The sequence below is a fragment of the Oryzias melastigma genome, linkage group LG1 (genome assembly GCF_002922805.2).
Source record: "Oryzias melastigma strain HK-1 linkage group LG1, ASM292280v2, whole genome shotgun sequence".
In the NCBI taxonomy this organism is placed as follows: Eukaryota; Metazoa; Chordata; class Actinopteri; order Beloniformes; family Adrianichthyidae; genus Oryzias; species Oryzias melastigma.
The window spans coordinates 10,287,475-10,307,993 of NC_050512.1; the positions used below are offsets into that span (position 1 = coordinate 10,287,475).

General features: G+C 37.8%; 1 protein-coding gene across 2 annotated transcripts in view; it reads right to left on the reverse strand.

The window, feature by feature from the left end:
- Window positions 1–20,519, reverse strand: part of LOC112137116 (zinc finger protein GLIS2) — a 26,970-nt gene continuing 6,451 nt past the window's right edge. For both annotated transcript variants that reach the window (XM_024259268.1, XM_024259267.2), the window contains exons 2-7: window positions 7,896–8,080; window positions 6,847–7,034; window positions 5,456–5,635; window positions 3,937–4,070; window positions 3,186–3,304; window positions 1–2,934 (exon numbers count right to left, since the gene is read on the reverse strand). In XM_024259268.1, coding sequence (XP_024115036.1) covers window positions 2,294–2,934; window positions 3,186–3,304; window positions 3,937–4,070; window positions 5,456–5,635; window positions 6,847–7,034; window positions 7,896–8,058 — 1,425 coding nt within the window. In that variant the 5' untranslated portion in view covers window positions 8,059–8,080 and the 3' untranslated portion in view covers window positions 1–2,293. The remainder of the gene's footprint in view (window positions 2,935–3,185; window positions 3,305–3,936; window positions 4,071–5,455; window positions 5,636–6,846; window positions 7,035–7,895; window positions 8,081–20,519) is intronic.

A 20,519-nucleotide genomic window follows, 5' to 3' on the forward strand; every position in this document is an offset into this window, starting at 1 on the left:
AAAAGTTTATAAAGTGTATTCATGAACTTAGCAGTTTACATACATTGTTAATATATATTTGAACAAAAGGCACTTCCACACATTAGCAATACTGATTAAAAATAACGGATGTGCAAACAGGATTAAGATAATCACAGGTTCAGGCCACGTGTAGCCATTGTCAAACATCTCTTCTTTCAAAGTGCATCAATATTGATCATCTATTTACACCTTCACCACTGTAATTTAGTGTAATTGCATGTTCAAGTCAAGCAAATGTGAACTGAAGCACATCTTTGTCGACCTTGTTGATACTGTTAACTTGAATGTAAGCTTGAATATTTTGTGTCATTTGTGAAAGAAAGCAAAGGCCAATCCTGTGCAGATCATTGTCTAAGAACGGTTATCAGAGCAAAAAGCCGAGCAACTGTATTCTGCAAACGGAGACATAAACTCGTACATTCAGTTGCGTCAGCTGCGTCACGTTTCAAAGAGTCAAAAGTTCAAATAAAATCGGCTGTGGGTGGACTCTAATCCTACATCACACACTATCGCGTTTTATCCGGGAACACAAACTGTGTAGAACAGAAAGTGTGTAGAAAGCCACACCGTTCGCGTTTGTCAAGTGTCAGTCATTTGACCTTTGTCCTAAATCTTTGCTTGCTTTTCAAGAAAAATGAAGTATATTTAATTTACAAACTATGGAAAACTGAAGTTGCAAAGTAGTGTGTAGAAGCAGGCAGCAGCAGTTTAATCACAGACATTTTTTTTAACAAAAGCTTATCACAATGTTGGCTTTTCTACATTAAAAAATGCATTAAACTTATTCATTTTTTGTTATGTGTCAGTCCTGACTTAATGTGTTCAATGCTAGAATGTTTTTTTGTGAGTCTTAGATGTTCCCCTAAACTCCAGTGCAGGTCACTTTAGCAAACTCTTGTTCACCGGAAAATGAAGATTACTTTTAATGAACTCCAGGAAGCGTAAAGTGTGAAATGTAGATGACAAAAGTCCATAAGTGAGGACAACGCAATGTAATGAAAAGTGGAAAAACAGCACAAATTGAAAAATTGATGTGATAATCAGAGACCATGGGTAAGTTTCTTATGGTCAGTGCAAGTTTTACTCAGCATCATCCCTTAGAGCCCCACTCCAATCATGTTTTGATCAATTATCAAATTGTTCCCTGTGGTTTTTAGTTATGATTGTGCCATTTTTTTTTTTTTGCCAAAATAGAAAAAAACAGTCATTTTCCAGGACAGTATCTACAGAGCAGCAGTAAATCATTTGAAATTTGCCTTTCCGTAGCAGAGAAGGGAGTTTGTTGCCAGTTTACATCACAAATTAACTCTTTTTCCAACAATTTTAATTAAAAAATAAGTTAATATTTTAATTTTAGCCTAATTTTCTTTATATATGTCCTCCAATATCAGAAAAATGTGACAAGAACATGTCTAAAATACAATTTTTATCAAAGTGGGTGTTTAACAAGCAGCTCCTGTGAAAGGAATTACATTCTAAATGGTTTCAATCTCTTATAATGTGAAACCAAATGAGTGTGACTTATTTTTTTTTTTTTCAACCCCATCAAACAGAGATTGTGATTTTTACCCCAAAATAAATCCCATCCCGGGACTGGATCAAACATGTCAGGATAAGAAAGATTCAGAAAACAGTTGTATTGATGTCATTTAGTCTGACACTCTCTAAGTTGTTGCCCATATTTTCATAAAATGTTTGCTTTTCTTTAATTTTTTCAGATGATGTTTTGACTGAGTTATTTAACTTCATATCACATTTTATTTAAAGATTTTAAATCATTTTTATTAAACGTTGAAGCATTAAAACTTGATCAGATTTAACTTCACTAAACACTTTAGTTTTAATTTAATTAAACATTTAATCATGTCTTGTCACTGCATTTGTTCATTTTAAATAAAGTTCATTTTTGTGTCTGTGAAAACAACCTTTGTTGTTGTGTAAAGTGTTGCTATTTTTTGTTTTTACTATTAGATTGCACAATTATTAATATAAACGTCAGTTTTTGCTTAAATCTGATCTTGAATTAGATAAGAACTGAGCTTCACATATAGCTGCCATAATGCATTTTTGAACAATTTAAGTGGAAAGATTGTCCATGAAAGAAATGATTGAGAAATAATGACTAATCCTTATGGCTTACGGCTGTCACGATGGTGACAAAACTCTGATCATTCATAAGCACACTCATATTCTTCATAACATTTACACACAAATGTGAGAGCAAACAGTAAAAAAACGCTAAGACTAATAGATTCTTTACACTACAAACAGACTAGCCTACAGTAGCTGGTTTGCGTAAGAGTGGCCTCGAGGGCGCACCCACCCAGGACAGATGATCCAGTTTCCTTCTCCCCACCTTAGCTGACAGGTTCAGAGCCCCCGCTTCATTTCCTTCCCCCTTGTCCTCTGGTTTCCTCTCCATGATTTGCCCTAAGCCCCCCAAAGCTCCAAACCCCAACATGGATGACAGTCCAAAGTGTAACAGCGTGGAGTCTGAGAGGCTGAGATGGGTCATGCCGTTGCCTATTTCACCTCTAACAGGAAAGTGTGGGATCCTGGGGTGGCTTAAAGCGCCGCTATGGAAAAGAGCAGAGAGAGGCAGCGATGTCCCAAGCAGGGCGGCCAGAGCTCCGGGAATGACGACCTGTGTTTCCTGAACACATGGAACTTCACTGGCACCGTGGAGCCCAATTCCCAACCTGCTGGAGGTGCCTGATGGGGGAGCAACAAAGTGCCCATGTGCTTTGATGTGCTTGCGCAGGGAGCTGGGATCTGTGTAGCGCTTGAGACAACCGACCATCTTGCAACAGTAAGGCTTGTCCACGTAGTGTGTGCGAGTGTGCTTGAAGCGATCGCTGGAGTTGGAGTAGCGTTTGCTGCAGCCTTCATACGGGCAGATGTAGGGTTTTTCCCCTGGAACAAACAAGAATCAGCTTCATGGGTGACAGGAGTCAATGTGGTCAACTATCTAACACAGGAGTCCGCAACCATCAATCCTAAAAGAGCATTTTGGGCGGATTTCCATCTGATTTCCCTTCTCTGTGTTTTAAATCTGTGGATTCAAAACCCTCTTAGTGCAATGTTTCATTTTGGATGATACAAAGAATTGGTGACATTTTTCTTTCCTACTAAACTGAATGGCAACGTTTTATTGGTGAACTCACCAGTGTGTGAGCGGGTGTGAATCTTCAGGTTCTCCAGACGTGAGAAGCTCTTGTTGCAGGTGGGGCAATGGTGCGGCTTCTCGTTGGTGTGTGTGCGGATGTGAATCAACATTTTGTACCTACAACACAAATCAAAGTTATACACCTGCCACATAGACATCCTGGACATAAACACAGAAACACACATAAGTCTTACTAAAGAGAACAGCAAAATCTAAAGCATACAGCAAAGTCCATTGAAGGATGTCGATCACCCTGACAACCAGTTTACCTTGGAGGTAAAGTCGGTTTATTCTGTTTTATTTATGTTGGCACAAAAAAGATGGCTTTGACTGTAATTGGATGAATCATGTTCACTTACAGGTTGGTAATGTTACACATTATGTCTAAGAATGGAACTTCACTCAAAATGCATCTGAATTGCTGAAATCAGGAGTGTCAAACTCCAGGCCTCAAGGCCTGGTGTCCTAAATGTTTTCCAATGTTCCTCAAAAACATCAAAAATTGAGAATTTTTTTTTAGAAGTGATAGTGCACCTTCATTATTTTTTTCATGATTCCTTGTTATTATTTACATACTGAACGTTCTCCATACTTTTAATAAAATGTGAAATACAATAAAATATAAATATATATTTATTTGTACAAACCAAAAGTCAATTGACAAAAACTTCTCAATAAGACGTGCTAAAAATCATACATCTATTTCTTCTGTGTTGAAATCAAATGGTTGCTCTTTGATAAAACAGTACCTGGCATTAAAGCCCCTCCCATTGCGAGCACAGCCGTCCCACTGGCAGAAGTACCCAGAATCCTTTTCAGGCTTGACATGCGAGTCATTGATGTGGTCCACCAAATCCTGCAGCGACTCGAAAAGCAAGTTACACTGAAGAAGAGATAGAGATGGAATTTATTTATCGAGTTCCAACATTTGATGAGCACAGTTTGTGTAGCTTCACTACAATTAGTTTTTCTAAACATCAATTTCACAGACTACTGCACCCAGCTTGTTGTTACTACATTGTGCTCTGTTTGATTCAGTTCCACTGTTGAACCTTTTTTGGTGCTAAAGCATCAAATGTCATTTTAGGTACAGAGAACAGAAGTGGATAAAATAGGAAATGTGTTTGGATGTTTCAACAACCATATAAAAAACAGAAACATTTTGAAATTATTTTTTAATTTTATTATTATATTGTAAAAAATGTAATTGATTGCTGTGTTAACAACCCCCCCCCCTTTTATTTCTTTTTTGCATCCATATCTCTCTTTTCTAACATCCCACGTTCTATCACTCCTCTATGTTCCATCTGGTCCGACAAGAAACGTATGTAAACATAATCAATATAAATATCACTCAGCCACAAATACATACGATTAAGAATTAAGGCATTCAAAAAGAAAAAAAAAAGTAATATTTTTTTATCGTATGAATATTACAACTTTAAATCTCGTAAATTTACTAGAGTAAAAGTCATAAATTTAGCCTATCACTTTCAAAGTAATAAATATACAACTTTATTCTTGTAATTTAACGGTTAAGACTTCTTTCTTGTAAATTTACGAGATTTAAAATCGTAATTAAAAAAAAAACAAATGTTTGTTAACTGGCCCTTATACTCTTTCATAAATACAAACGGGGTTTATCGAAATGTACACCTTATGTGTCCGAAGTTTCATAGCCCCTCAAGTTATCAAAAAAGAAAAAAAATGTTTTGTACAAAATGTATACATATTCACTCCTCTGAATTTGTTTATAAATCGGTCAGGAAAACTAAACATGATTTATTGTCGAAACAATTCCAAGGGAAAGAACATGTTATCTCTCTTGTGTCCCATGTTACAAATTAATTTCTATAAGGAACAAGGGTCATAAGCAAAAGTCCTTCTAGATTTTTTTTCAGCTACACTATGAAAATCTAATAGCAAACAAACAAGCATCATAAGTTGTATTACCGAAAGTGTGTGGTGATCATTTCACTTGAATGAAAAGGATTTTTCCCCTTTAGAATTAACTATATGAACTATTTAAGTATATATATTTTCATTGATTTGAAGAATAAATAATTTTTGCTCACTGAATACTAAAAGTCAAAGAGTTTTTTTTTTCTTTAGTTGGTATTTCCTTGACTGGCAGCTGTTTTCAGAGCTCACAGCACCACTTACTGGTCAAAAAGAACATTGTCTTTTTTTTTTTTACAGACATTGACACTGGCAAATTAAAAGGAAAATTTTAACAATAATTTCTTAGTAAATCTTAGTTTCACAGACCTTATTCCAGCGACAGGCCAGCTCTTGTGACGGCTCCGGGAGAACTGTCTTTTCCCCCTGCTGAGTCATAAACACAGGGGATGGAAAGCTGTAGCCCCTCTGAGGGCTTCCAACTGGCAGGTAGAATGGATAACTGTGCTGAGGAGCTCCACTTTCCAGTCCAGGATGAAACGCTGCATCCTGGAATAAATGGACAGAAGTGTCTGAAGTCACACTCTAGTGGTGCTCTTCATCATTCAGAGAGGAATTCTGCGCGTGACACTGAAACTGTCACAGTCAAACCCAGCTCTGCATGAGCAGCAGCAGTTATGAAAATAAAGACACATTTTTGTTGAAGGAATTTTCCAGCTGAAGTCCGTTTAAAATGATTTACAGCAGTAAAATAGCTACACACATCTAACCAAAAACCTAAGAAAAAAAGGAGACATTTAGACAAAACTTTGTTCAAATATTAGCTTAGACAAAATTTGTGTCAAAATATTTTAGAAACAAAACAATATTTATGAAAAATCTGGAGATACATTGATTATGTTTTTGAATTTGAAAATAAAGCATTTAATTAAAATTAATATTGTTTATTTGTTAATAAATTTGGTCATTTAGTATTGCCGAAACAGCAACAAAATTTTGCAACTGTCTTCTTTAGGAAATCCTTAAAAGTTTGTTAAATCAAACAAATAAATTGTTAAAATGAAATATTTCAGCTGTTTCTTTGTCTAAAGTTTGCCTATTGTAGAATGTGTGTATTTTTAACAGTAAAAGAAGGAGGTATTAATCCACTTTCAGCACTGCTTGAATTTTTCTGAATACCTTTTCTCAGAGCTGCACTTTTATTAAAAACAAATTATCTAAACTTAGCATTTCATTCAACCTGCATCAATATCAAGGTTCAAAATATACCAGTGTTGAATATATTTGTGCTTTAAAATTTTCAGATCTTATTTTTCTTTTTTTAAATGGAAGCCATAATGCATGCACATGTTTCTCTTTTCTGTTTTTACATTTTATCTGGATGCTTACTAAAAATCTAGATATTTTCAAAAAGGTAATTTTAAGTTTTTGCATTTTTGTTAAAAAAAAAATACAGCATAAAACTTCACTTAGTGTATGCTTTTTGCAACAATATCACCACAATAGAATTTAAACAACAGTTTAATTTGTCAAATATAAACATCTGTGATTTTTGTTTTCTCAAAAATGTGATTTTTAGTTTTAAGTTTGCAAAATGAAACAAACACAAACCAGTTTGCTGTTTAAGCATTTTTACTTATTTCTTAGACCGAGTCACACAATAAAATCACGATTTCCTCTTTATCGTCAAGCAGTAAAACTGCAGTCATGATAAGCTGTGTTTTTTTTGTAAAATCCTCTGCCGGTTTCTCTCATCTTACCCTCAGAAAGAGCTGTGGCTGAGGGCTGCTGCTGTTGGTGGGGGGCTCGAAGGGTGAAGACGGGGTGAGCGGGGAGGAGGGAGATGGTGAGAGGGAGCTGGCATGGCGGGACGAGGGGGACAGGCTGAGGTCCATCACCGATGAAGTGAAGCCGGACCCGGGTCGCTCTTGAGAGGGTGACTGGGAATCTGTTAAGTAGATGGAGAAAAAAATTAAAAGATGTTCCATTTAAAATATGTATAAAAGCCTTAGGTTTCTTTACTTTATAAGTATTCATTGCTTGTGTGTGTTAATGGAAGGATGGGGGGTAAAGGGTGGACTGGGTTTCTCTCTTTTTATTGATTTATTCATTTATTATCTGTTTCTGTTTTTAACTGTGAAGCGCTTCGAGCTGCACAAGTATAAGAAGCAATTTTTTATGAATAAAGTTTGATCGATTGGTATTTTTCCAAAGTACTGTTTTCCTTCTGATCAATACTCAAATTCCGTTTAAATAGCAATTCTCAAACCTTTTTTACACCTGCTAACATTTACATATGACTTTATTTCAATATAATTCACTTTGACTCTTTTAAAATCTCATAGTTTAATAGTAGAAATATATTGACATAACTGCCTCATTTTTAATATAAAAATTTGAATCTAATTTTGATGCAGTTTAATTGTGAAAAGCCAGTTTGTTACCATACATTTGAGGGAGTTTGGGGGATATATTATTCAAGTTTGAGCCTCCTAGTTGATTGAAACTATTCAACCCAATGTAGAATACAAGATAAAACTTGTTTCATAACACTTGTGTGATATTTGCCTCACTAAAAGATCATCTTTTTGGACTACATTAAGGCCCCTTACTTCAATTCAACTCCAGATTGTGTTAATTCCTGCTTCTTATCTGACTCCAAAGACATTCTAGTCTAGAAAAACAAATGTATATGAAATGATTCCACAAAAAATATTCATTTTGTGAGCTTAACAGCTGGTACATGTCATCACTTTCTAGAGAGTTTAGGTTGACGGTGTGTGATGTAGTATTTGGGTTTAGCTCTTACCTGGAGAGGAGGGAGGGGAGGGAAAAGGAGGGCATAGCTTTGCTCGGAAGTTGCTGACAGGACTGCAGAGTGAGGAGGGGCGAGCCCTTTTTCCTAATGTGACTGGTTCACCCAACCGTCTGGAGGGAAGCTTTAAGTCCAGAGGCTCGTCCACGGAGAGCATGTTGGCTGTGGATATTTTCCACCTGAGAACAAAAAAAAACAATTAACTTGCTAAAACATAAACACAAAATCACAACCCAGTGGTGAGGTAAAGTTTTCAACAAAAAGTTTTCTGCATTTTTTTATTGAAACAACCAATAATTTGTGAAGACTGGTCATTTTTAACCTTGAGAAGGCAAAAATAAAACTACTAAATTAAGTAATGTCCAGCAATAGATGTTTCTTAAAAACCCAGTTCAATGAAATGTGTGTTTTTTGTGTTTTTATCAGTTTCTTGTGGATTTTTTCAAATGATGGAGGTCAGAAATATAGAGAAAATTAAGCTTTAAACTACATTTCTGAGGATTACTTTATTCAAATCAGTTTTAATTAAGAGCTGACAAGAAAATACCATTGGAAAAAGAGCTTTGTGCCATAAAAATTACACTGGTCGGGCCAGAACCAGGGAAGGGGAAGGGGGGCGGGCTTGCTCCATGCCAATGCTCCCGCCCACAACTCAGAGGTGACTTTCTAATAAACTACTGCCACTCTGCAGAAACTATAACCTAGAAAAGATGATCAGTTTGGGACAGAAAACGTGTTTCTAACATAGTGATGCAGAAGATAAAAGTGCATATTTTTTAGTCTTCATTATTAAACCAGAACAGCTTTAATTTAGAAAGTGAATATTTGCGCAAAATTTCCTAAATATGTACAGCCAGTGCTGAACATTTTTCTTGGTCGCACGGATCCAGAGGGAGGATTAGGGTTATAGTCAGAGTTAGGATTAGATTAAAACATGTGACCATTAACAACAATTTAGCCTTGGGTGTACTTGAAATATATGCAGACGATGCAGCAATTTGCACCTTTTCTGCATGTATTACAAGTGGCCATCATGAATTTCCATCAGTTTTTCAGCTTGGTTGCACATAAATAACATCAGTCTTTAATTTATTTCACTTTTTATTGCAGCAAATACAAGTTTATAAGCCCCATGATGCAGCAAATTTACTTTAATTAAAATGCATGAAAGCCAAATCAGATATGGTGTCTTCTATTACGTCTTAGGTTGTTAATCATTTTAATATAATAATAACAAATAGTGATAATTTTAATTTAATAACAATAAAAAGCTCTGACAGTAGTTAACACTTGTTATCATCCTGTGCTCGGTTATCTCATGTGCTCATTTTGGAGGAGCTGTAAAGCACACAAACACACTTGATTTAGTGTAAAGTCAACAATAGTAGTTTACTTACTATTGCAACACATAAAATAACAAAACATATTAAAAACAAATTAACCTAAACTACAAACCAATTTTAATAGCACTTTTCTACTAGAATATAAAAAATAAAAGAGAATAGGAATAATTCAGATTCACATGCAGAATTCTTAATAACTTCAAAAACATGGAGTTTTCCCAAATCTATTTACAAATCAGCTCCTTAACCAAAACCTCGTGACAGATGCTGTTTTTCCACCATCTGTCCTCTGCTCCTGACAAAGGTTGTATTTCTCAGAGTTTAACACAGAGGCTGATGCATGAGGAAAACACACCGCTCAGTCTGTGACTCATCTTTAAGTTTGTGGACAAAAACAAATGAGTCAATATGCAGGTATCTGTGTAGAAAAGACAAAGAAATCTCACTAGAAGAAACTAAAAGCTTGACAGCTGCTGGAAAAAATGACACACAACTCAAGAATTTCCAACCCTACAGAGCCAAAACCACAGTCCTGTTTGTATCAAGGTTGCGTTGTCTCTTGTGAACTCTGATGACATACTTACTACACATTTAATGATTTTTTAAACTCCAATGAAATAGTTTATTAACACTTTGAAGAACAGAGCAAGTAAAGCCATAAAGCAATAAAACAGTCAAAGTTTGTGACAATTGACAGGTAAAATAAGCAGCTTTTCATCAGTCATGTATTACATCAAACTAAACACCTCAGAAGCTGTTGGGTTCAGCTGTGGTCCAGATATATGTTTTTAAAACCAGAAAAGACAAAACAAACAATTTGTGTAAAAAAAAAAACATGTTCAATAAACATGTCTAATACTGTGGTCTGACATGAACTCAATGTTTAGAGTAATCTGGAACACTGGAAAAACAACTGCTACTAGAGATGACTATAAATTGTGAACTAGTTTGTTATTGAATTTGCATAAAAACAGAAAAGATTAATTCTCCAAAGAGCAAAGCTGATGGATTCAGGAATCAGAGACTCCACAGGGACTGAGAAGAGCAGAGCAAAAAAAAAAAAAAGAAGCTGATCACTTGACAAAGCAACCATGTCAAAATCAAAAGCCTCGTTTCCACTGAGTGGTACTGTCTGGTATGGTATTTTGAGCGTTTCCATTTTAAAATTGACCCATTAAACAGTTCTTCCCTGTTTGGTTACCTTTAAAATAGAACTTCTGAGTTTGTATTTATTTAGGTCTTTGTGAATCAGAAGCAGACGAAAAAATGGTTTTTGAAAAAAAGCTATCTGTGGTGTAAATATGCTGATTCGGCCACAACCTCCATGCTCAGTACTAGATCCATGTACGTCTTTGTTTTCCTTGTCTGAGCTGGCCTCTGGCTCAAACTGGATGGAAGAATAGCTCCACGATTGCTCGCCACATTTGTAGCTTCAGTAATTTTTGTTTAGAAGAGTGAGGGGCTGTAAGCTAGTGGGACAGCATGTAAACAAATGGATGACGGGAAGTGGAGTGGGGGTCCACATCAACAGTCACTTTGAAAATAGCTCAAAAGATGATTGGAGTACCACTATATGTTTGTGAAGTTTTCTAAAACCTTAATTGGAAAATTGAGAGAACGCCTGCAGACATCTGTTGTGTTTTGGAGGTTTTGTCTTTCTTTCTTCAGTCAGACAGTCATTTTGCTTCTAGGGGAACTCCTAAATGGCGCCAGACGAGGTTTGCGCATACATTTGTGACAAAACCTCAATTGGCTGTCAGACAGAATGACTCTATAATGGCAGCTAGCAGGATGAGTTTTCTTTACTTACTTTCACTGAACTCAAACAGCTCCCAGCGAGCTACACGTCTCGCTCTTTAAACTTCTAAAGTTGCTGTGGCCACAAATTCTTCCACATTCACCAACGCAATCTCACAACATCATATAAGGCAAAGGGGAAACCACAGTGAAGTCAATGTTTAAGAGCCACAGTTAGCTTGCCAGCTACCTCACCACACTGCTTTCTCCATCTGCAGAAACCCCTCCGACTCCCCTCACGCTCCAACAGGAGAGACACATGGATCCAGGAACGCACACAGATCATGATCACATCCATTGGAATTCCTATAACATAAGCCTCCGAGCTCCAGCCGTTTTTCCCCCACACTGACCAGTGTGCCAAGACCCACCTATGAAAACCCTGCTGCCTAACAAAACAGAGGTAGACCAGCTCGCCATCCAACATGTGCTCGTGCGTAATTATGTGCATATGGGCATGCATTTAGATTCCCATGGAGAGTCTCTTGAGAGGCTAAAAGAAAAGAACTGCAGAGTAAATTTGTTGTATAATGGAGTTCAGGAAATTCACTGATTTCTGCTCACTTCCTTAAAGTCCTACAATCATCCTTTGATCTTTTTAAAAGTGCTTCAAGTGGTCTTTTAATTATAATTATACTGTTTTTAGGCAAAATCAAAAAAACATGTTGTGTTCCAGGACATAGTTTCTGCAGAGCAGCAGTAGCTCATTAGCAATTCGCCTATGAGTTGTTGGGCGGGGCTGTTGGTGGTGAGCAATCCCGCCCCCTTTCCCCTCTCTTCTGCAGAGAGTGTGAGGCCCTCACAGTGTATTTTCTATGTAACAAATAACTTAATAATTTTTGCATTTGCTCAGAATACTCAGAAATTGAATTTTAATCTTAATTTTGTTTACATATGTCCTCCATCATTAGAAAAATACAACAAAAACATGTTAAAAAATACAACTTTCATTGGAGTGAGTCTTTAAGCTAATCTAAAGAGAAACACTTTACCAGAGGTTCCTGTAATATTTCATGCAAAGACAAAAAACTTCAACTTTGTAAGTTTGAAAAAAAGTAAATCTTATTTAATTTCATAATTTGTTTCAAGAATTAAAAATATGTCAAGGTGCTCCTCAGAGTCCTGCATGTGTTATTTCATTTTTTAACACAAATGTCACTTAAAGCAACACTTACTGCAGTGCACATACATTGTAACACAGATTTTTTGACACTTTACAAACTTGTTCAAGCACAAACCCATGGATGCAGGAAACAACATAGTGGGTCCATCTTTCTGCAGCTATTAAAAGGCCCTCACTTTTTGCTCACTGTAATCGTTTGACTCACATGACTCTAAGATCTTTAGCACAGTCCACCATCAGCAACCATTGTCAGCAAAGTCTGTGAACTACCTTTTGAGATAGAAACACCATTACCATGTTTAAATAAAAACGTCCCTTCTGAGGAGAACCATAAAAAGCAGAAATGTTGACCAAATTATAGTTTGTGTAGCGTGTGCTGTGTACACATTTGTGCAAATTACGACATCTTCACACTTTAAGATTGTGTTAAAGCTACACATTCTCACTCCCAACTGGTCATTTATGGAAGTTTGGTTTGGGCCCCCTCTGCTTCACCTTTTGACCTTTTGGGTGTCCCTGACTTGTCTTTGTTTAACGTGCTGGCTGTTCCTATCAAATTACGGGTCCCAAGGTACCAGATGCGGTAACGGACATGGAACTGGTACCAGGTTAAGGTTAGGGTATGTGTACCAGTCCGCGTCCTTAGGGTTGGGGACCCCTGATTAGTATTTACATATTTTTTCTGTCTGTGGTCCGGTACCAAGCGGTCCTCAGACCATTACCAGTTTGTGGCCAGATGTTGGGGACCCCTGATCTAATTGGAACAGCCAGCACGTCAGAAAACGACGAGTTAGGACACTTGAAACATCAAGTGACATGGAGGAGGTCTGAATCATATGATGTCCATATATGAGCAGTTGGGAGTGAGAATACGGTGGTTAAAAAGTTTTGGAGCCTTTAAAACACAATTTCCTGTATTTTTTTGTGTTATTTTTCTCTGTCTGACCTTTCAGATGGTCTGTCTTCCTGAATCTGGATCTAAAATCTTTCATTTTAGAGGGAGTCACCCTTTACTTTTAGTTGAATCGATTTTAATTTCACCTCCTTAAAGCTCATTAAATCACACTTCACTAACAGTGCTGTTACATCCCACCAGGTACACTATCGTACAGAAGGGAGTCCTTCCTCCTTCCACACAAACTTTTCTTTTTACCAAGAAGCCCTGCTTTGGGTTTTTTCCTCTTTTTTCCATTTTCTACCCCCCTCCTTTCAATATTGTGGTTTTCCTCTTCCACTCCTTCAGCTGAGCATATGTCTCACTTTCTGTAGACCTCCCACTTCTTTTTCTTTTGTGTTTCCTCAGTAAATTTCTCCTTCAATGTCTTTGTCATTGTGTTTGTCATTCCTGCTGAAGTTACACGATATATCTTTTAGTGTTTCATTTTTTAAGTTTCTACTCTCTTACTAAAAATGGGGAGGAAAGAGAAGAGGGGTGCTGACAAAATATTTAACCGCTTTTCATGTCCGATGTGTGAAAAGTGGTACAAAGAGTGGGAGCTGGGATGGATGCAGGACAGCGCCCGGTCCCAAGGATGATGCAGTCCTTATTTCTCAGTGCCTACATCCTTTGAAGTTTCCAGCCTTCATCCTTTTAAGGTATTACGCAATGCAGCTGCAACAGCAAAGATGACAGGAGGCTTTGTTTCTGTGTTGGAGGCATATGGAGGGAGGAAGAAAGGCGGAGGTGCATGCGTTTATGAGAAACACTGAAGTTGGCTGAAACTGGACACCTGTTTGACGAACGGTGGAAAGAAAAGAAAAGGAAGAAAATGGGGAAAACGTATCCTTGAAATGATATTACATTGCATTTTATGGCAAACATAAACAAACACAACAGTATTAGTCCATTCAATACAGATAACGTCCAACAGAACTTGAAAGCAGAAGGATGTAGGGTAAAGGAGAGGGAAAAAACACCAAAACCTTCAGAGGAAAGAACTGTGGGAGTCAGACGACCACCCTTTTCTCTGCTTACACTTTTCCAGTTATGCATTGCTCCCTCTCCTTCTCTCTTGCATTTCAGAGGCTCAAAGTGATGCAACTCCGCAGTGCAAGTGTGCAATAGCCACCAACAGAGCCTGCAGTGTTTCTCCCGCTGACAATGCCGTCCCAGCCACTTAAAAGGGAGTGGAAGCAGCTGCCAGAGGAAAAGGAGCAGAAAACCTTCTCTTAACGTCTACATTATGTAGACTTTAACTCAGGTCATTCTGGTCGTTTCTACACCTGTAAAGTCAGAAAAAGTTTTACAACTATTCCTATTGACAATATTTTAAATGTTCCTTTCCTGTAAAGCTAACGTGGTGTGGATACCCTGCTGGTGTATGTTTGTGCACGACGCACAGAGATGGCTCCAGAATTATGGAGGTCTCTAATCTTTCTCTTCACCCTGCTTCACATCAAGATTTGCTGTGACGTTTGCTCTCCCACAGAACACTCCTTACAAAAGAGGCACATCTCAGGAATGAGGAGAATGTTGCGGCAGAATTCCAAACAGCTGATATGACCAAAAGTGTGAAGATATGGCTGCAGTTGGCTTTTTTATTGCATCTCACCAAAAGAAAATTGTGTTTCAGGAGCCGACCTACATGCGTGAAAGCGAAGGGCAGAGATAGGTTGAGGAAATGGAGGGAACGACTGCAGACGTACATTGGAGCTAAGTTACCCCTCACACCTCACTTCTGTTCATCATACACCTCCACGCAACATGTTGCCCTCTAAAATCCCACTCGCTCTCAACAGGTCACACAAAAGTTCTTCCAAGACAAATGAGAAAAATTTTCATGTTTCAAGAGCTCCTCAAAACTTTCTAAAAACAAGTTATGTAATTTAGTTCCCCAAAAGGAAATTTCTGCTTCTCTCAATCTGAATACCAGACTTAATATGTACAAACTTCAAAAATAGAGCTTTGTAGTTGCAATTGAGTTCAGTCACTCAAATCTATTATTTTTGATAATAAAGTTACACTTTTGGGTTTCCATAAAATTCTCTCTTTCAGGAGAATAATTCATCCCAAGAACCAGTCCAACGTGTTTTTCTATAAAGCAGCAGAAGATTCTGACATGAATCAGAAAATACAAATACATATCTTTACAACAAATGTTTTATTAGGCAGACAGGCCTTGATAGCAGTGGAGAGTAACTTCAGTTCTTCAAAATAAAATCAGTTGAAGTCTTAAGCTACGAAGAGATCAGAAATGTGACGCTTGAGCAAGAAAGTGTTAAATACGGTTAGCCCATGGTGTTCACACTGAACAAGCTGGGAGGGGCTTCTTTTTTTTTTTACAACTTTTTACTAGTGCACATCAGCTACCTACAATTGGAAGAGGCTTGGTGTGAAAAGTCAAAGCGGTGCAAATCTCGTGAATCTTGTCCGTTTTTCACAGCTCTATTATGAAAAGAGGCATAATTATTCCAGCCTGGCACAAACTGCAATTATTAATGTCTCTTCCACGATCATTTTTCAAATAAATTAAAAGGGACGTCATCCAAACATCACTCCAAAATTTGAGTTCCTGATTGGTCAAAGCTTAACCGTTTTGTATATGGAGCCCAGAAAACAGTCTTAAAAATGTGAATAGTGAGGCTTGAATGGGTTTGAAATGTGCATTTATACACGTTCATATAGACTTACACTGGAAGTGGTTGCTTGAATTTGTGTTGCTGAGGGTAAAGTAAATGTAGTTTTAAAGATGATGTTTAAAGTCGAACAAATGGACCACATCTCTCCATCCCCAGAGAACATTCCTTCTTAGTAAAAGTAGAATGAATCAGCTTCACTGATCAGTACAGGTAGTTTGGCAGAGATTTGTACACCAGATACCCTTCCTGACACAACTCTGTATTTTATCCGTGCTGATGATGGACACAAGGAGTTCCAGACTCTGCCCGCCTGTTACCTAAGAAACCACATTGGGTTAAGCCCATTGTGCCCCTGGAAAGTGAACCCCGTGCATCAACCCTATACCTAAAAAATGTATTTGGACATTAAATATGAGCAGCATGTATCCTCTTTCTTTCTACAGACACAATACAAAGCCTGTAATTCTTTACTTGAAAAACATTAGAGCAAGAGTGTCAAACTCAATCGCACAGGGGGCCAAAATCCAAAACACACCACAGGTCGCAGGCCGAACAGGATAAACCGTTTTTGAACATACTAAAACGAAATTTTTAGAACTTTAAAAACTGTTTTAACATTACTATGAAGAAAAACATCTAGAAGTATTATTCCAGAATAAATCAGCTTAAACCTTAAATAACTTTCAGTATTCTACTCTCCATAATAATACATTTTGTCAAAAGTATACAAGTTAGAAATGAGCACAAGATAACACCGGGCCATTTATAACAATGAAACAAAATGATCTGGAGGGCCGGATGGAAATACCCAGAGGGCTGGATCCGACCCCCAGGCCTTGACTTTGACATGTGTACATGTGCAAAAGAGCATACAATTTTAATGATGAATAATGAACCAATGTGTAGGCTCTCAGCACATACATACCAACCAAACAACATAAAGCTACACCTAAACTGCATCCATGAGGATAAAAAAGAAAATAAATACAAATTCCTCTAGGTTGAACTGACCCTTCTTGGTTTCTGTAGCCAAAAACTGTGAAGGTTAACAAGCAGTGCCTCTGTGTGTGAAGTGACAATTTTATATGTTATATAGTATATTTCTATTATACTAAATATGTTATGCTGCTTTTCCCACAAATAGATAGACACTGATTTGAAATGGGGATTGTCCTGATCAGTTTCAGATCGAGGACAAGCAAAGGATTTTAGAGGAGAAAGGTGAAAGGAAATATGATTATTTTGTGAGATTAATTTAAATGAAACGTAGAAGAACAAGGAATAACTGTGGCAAATATCTGTCAAGAGAAACCATGAAACTAAAAAAAAAAAAAACTTGTGAAATTTAATGTAGTAAAGTAAAACTAAGTTAAACACATTTAAATACACATTCAATTGTGAAAAGTGCTATTTACCTCTTTTTTTACCTATATGATGGAAAACACTGTCAAGTGATAACTTTATCATTTCTTTATTCCTTTGTGCCCTTAAATTGTTATTAAAGCAGGTAAATATATTTTGTGCACGTATTTTTTATACCCCTTAACATACTTCTCTTTTTCTCCATTGCTTTATCTCCCCCTCTCCTTGCTCCTAATCTCCACCCATAATCCTTTGCTAAAGCACCATCCACCAGTTTGGCATGAAGACAAAGTCAACACAGAAACCACCATCTCCTCTCTGTTTCCCCTCCCTGTAATTCCTCACCAGCAGTGAAGCAACAAGTTGTTCTCCTCCCTGGTGCTTTCATCGGCCGGCGCCCTCAGAGGCTTAAGGGAATGAGAAAGACCCAAGGTGAGCGGGAAAGAGAAATCCAGAGTTGGTGAGCAAAAAAAAAAAAAGAAAGCAGACGTTATGCCTGGAGATGAAAATATAAAGAGAAAGAATGAAAAGAGGAAAGCATAGGAGGAAATGAAATGACAGAGGAAGGAAAAAGAGGAGTTTGGTACAAGACAAGAGATAAAAAGTTAAAGGTCAGAATCCCCTAAATGCAAGAAATCAATAACTCTTTTGAACTGTTTCTCGTCTCTGTCATTTTTCTTCCCCACTTTGTGTCTCTTTTTCTCAGCATCCCTCTTTCATTCTCTCTGTCATCCAAACCTAAAACACACAAACACATATGCCTCACATTCCGATGTGCAGAGCTGATTCACCCAATTTGTTTCCACTCTGTGTGTGTGAACGTGTGCACGGGTGTGCATGTGTGAGCATGTGTGTGCATGCCAAGCCAGTAAATAATAACCAATACCAGCTGTACTGTGGGCGTTCCTCTCATTCTCAGTGGGGAAAGACACAGGAAAGGAAAGGAAAGGGAAAAAGGCTCCAGCTAATTTCTGTGCATTGAGCTCAAGCTAGTCAGTACAGAGTTGAGCAGCACTCCTTCATGGGGATTTAATGGTAAAAGACACTGTGAGATCTGTGCAAATTGCATTTAGTACAGCCATTTGAAACAAAACTCGCTTTGTACAATTTCAATGCGGAGGTCCAAGAAAAAAATCTCTTTAAGGCTGATCTAAGACTCCATCTGTGAGGCCAAGCTGACAAAGTCATAGAAACCATTTTTACACATACTTAGATTGGCAAGTGGTTCAACCCAACTGTGTGAAGTAAAAACTAGTCAACAGCAGTGGATTTCAGCCTTAAGGAGGCTATTAGTTGAAAGATTTCTAATCTTAAACAGTCTTGATCTGGCACAACTGTATTTTTTCGCTGGTTTTAAAGAGTTAACACAAATTAGCTACATTCACATTTGGCTCAGCAATGAATGTTCAAGTGACCACTTGAAGTCCAAACTCACATAAATGCATGTTTAGACTTCTGGGTTCAAAACTGTTGTTTTCATGTGTGGCTACCCAAGTTTCTACAACTGTTTTTGGGCTCTACACACAAAATATGACCATTGAATGTGTGTTGAAAGTTAAACCAGTTGAATTTTAACAAATCAGGGACTCAAATTTGGTAGAGACGTATAGATAGGGTCCCCTTTAATTCATGGAACTGCCAACAATTTGACAATTGATCAGAGGACAAATTAATAATTGCGATTTGTGCCCCGCTGTCACAGAACAGGCAGACAGCTGGTTCCAACTGCAGCAGGTTTATTAACACAGCTAAAAGTCCAAAAATCTAAATCAGGGCAAAAGTCAGCAACAAGCATGGGAGCATCAGCGATGCTTTGTATGCTGGCTGAGTGGCACAAACAATACTTCACACTGAGTGAGGCTTTGTGGAGTGCCAGTGTCCTTTAGGTGATTGACAAATTAGAGACAGTTCAGCAGCATCCAGGAACTGTGCACTGGGGCTGCTGGGAGATGAGGTGCAGTCATTACTCAGCAGATGACTCCCACCGTTGACCAAAGGGGGAGACAGAGCTTGGACTCCTGATACTCGCACTGTATTATGTGACTACGTTTTTTGTATATGGCAGGAGTCTACAACCTTTAACACTTAAAGAGCCATTCTGGTGGATTTTTATTTTAACCAAAGAGCCACAATGGAGAGGTAAAAGAGACACATGTGGTTCCGGAGCTGCAGGTTGTAGACCCCTGGTATATTGGAATAGAGCTGTGAAAGAAAAAATCTGGAGCAAGATTTGCTAAATGCTATGTTTTCGACAATTTCCTCCAAGTGTCTTTCAACTGTGGGTGGTGGACATGAGCTAGTAAACTGTGGGAAAAAAAGAAGAAGAAGCCCCTCCCTGTTTGTTCAGTGTGAACACCATGGGCTAAAAACATGTTCAACCATGTGCATTTAGTGTGTTCTTGCGTCAAATGCCCGCCGTGAATGTTGCTTTTAGTGCTTTTCTACTCCTGTTAGCAGCAGTTTTGGGGATAACCCACCTGTATTGAGGTCAGTTATCTCAATAGTAACTTAAGCACAACAACACTTCTCGATTGAGCTGGCTGTTTCTTAATATATTGACTGCTCAGAGATTAGATTTTAACTCACAAACACAAACAAGCAGGGGAGGATTTATAAACAGACACAAAAGAACTATGAAGTATTCTTCCACATGCACACATATTGAAGTTATAAATCAATTGGCTGCATTAGGTAAAACTATTTCTATTCTGTAAACCCTACAAGCATATCTTAAGAAAGGAAAGAAGTCTGCCCCATTAAAGACATGCCTGACATGCACATTTTTCACAGTCGCATAAACTACTCTTAATTTATTAGGCAGCTTTGTGGCTAATTCAGCTTCATACTGAGTTTAATTTATCAAACTGTCCTCTACAGGCTTTTTTCTGTCTGTGGAAAATAAACTGCATCCACTGCTGCCAAGTTCAAACATTTTCTGGAAAAAATTGCCGTCATGGACAAAAAAAAAACATCTCTCTTAAACATATTGATGCAACTAAAAACTCATTATGTTAGTCCTTCCATACACCAAAGCAGAGACATAAGAGAAATTTACTAGCGAACTGAGACAACCAACCATGTGGGTGCTGTTCCACCTCCTATGGCTTGCTGGTGGAACACACAAGGTTTAGTCGTAGTATGATCCTTAGCTCTTGGCATGGCCATGAATGTAGATCCCTGAGATCCCTCTTTCTGGAGAAAGGGTTTCTAGGTCCAAGGCATTGACCTTCATTGACCTTCTAGTGTAATTGTGCCCATATGTAGCAGACTGACGCGTAGCTTGAAAACATCTCTTACTCCATGTAAAGCACTAAAACACTAAAACGGATGTTTTTTGCTACACACCACGACACTTGATTGCTCATCAACATTACTGTTATGCGTTAATGTCATTCTGTGTCACCAAGTACACCA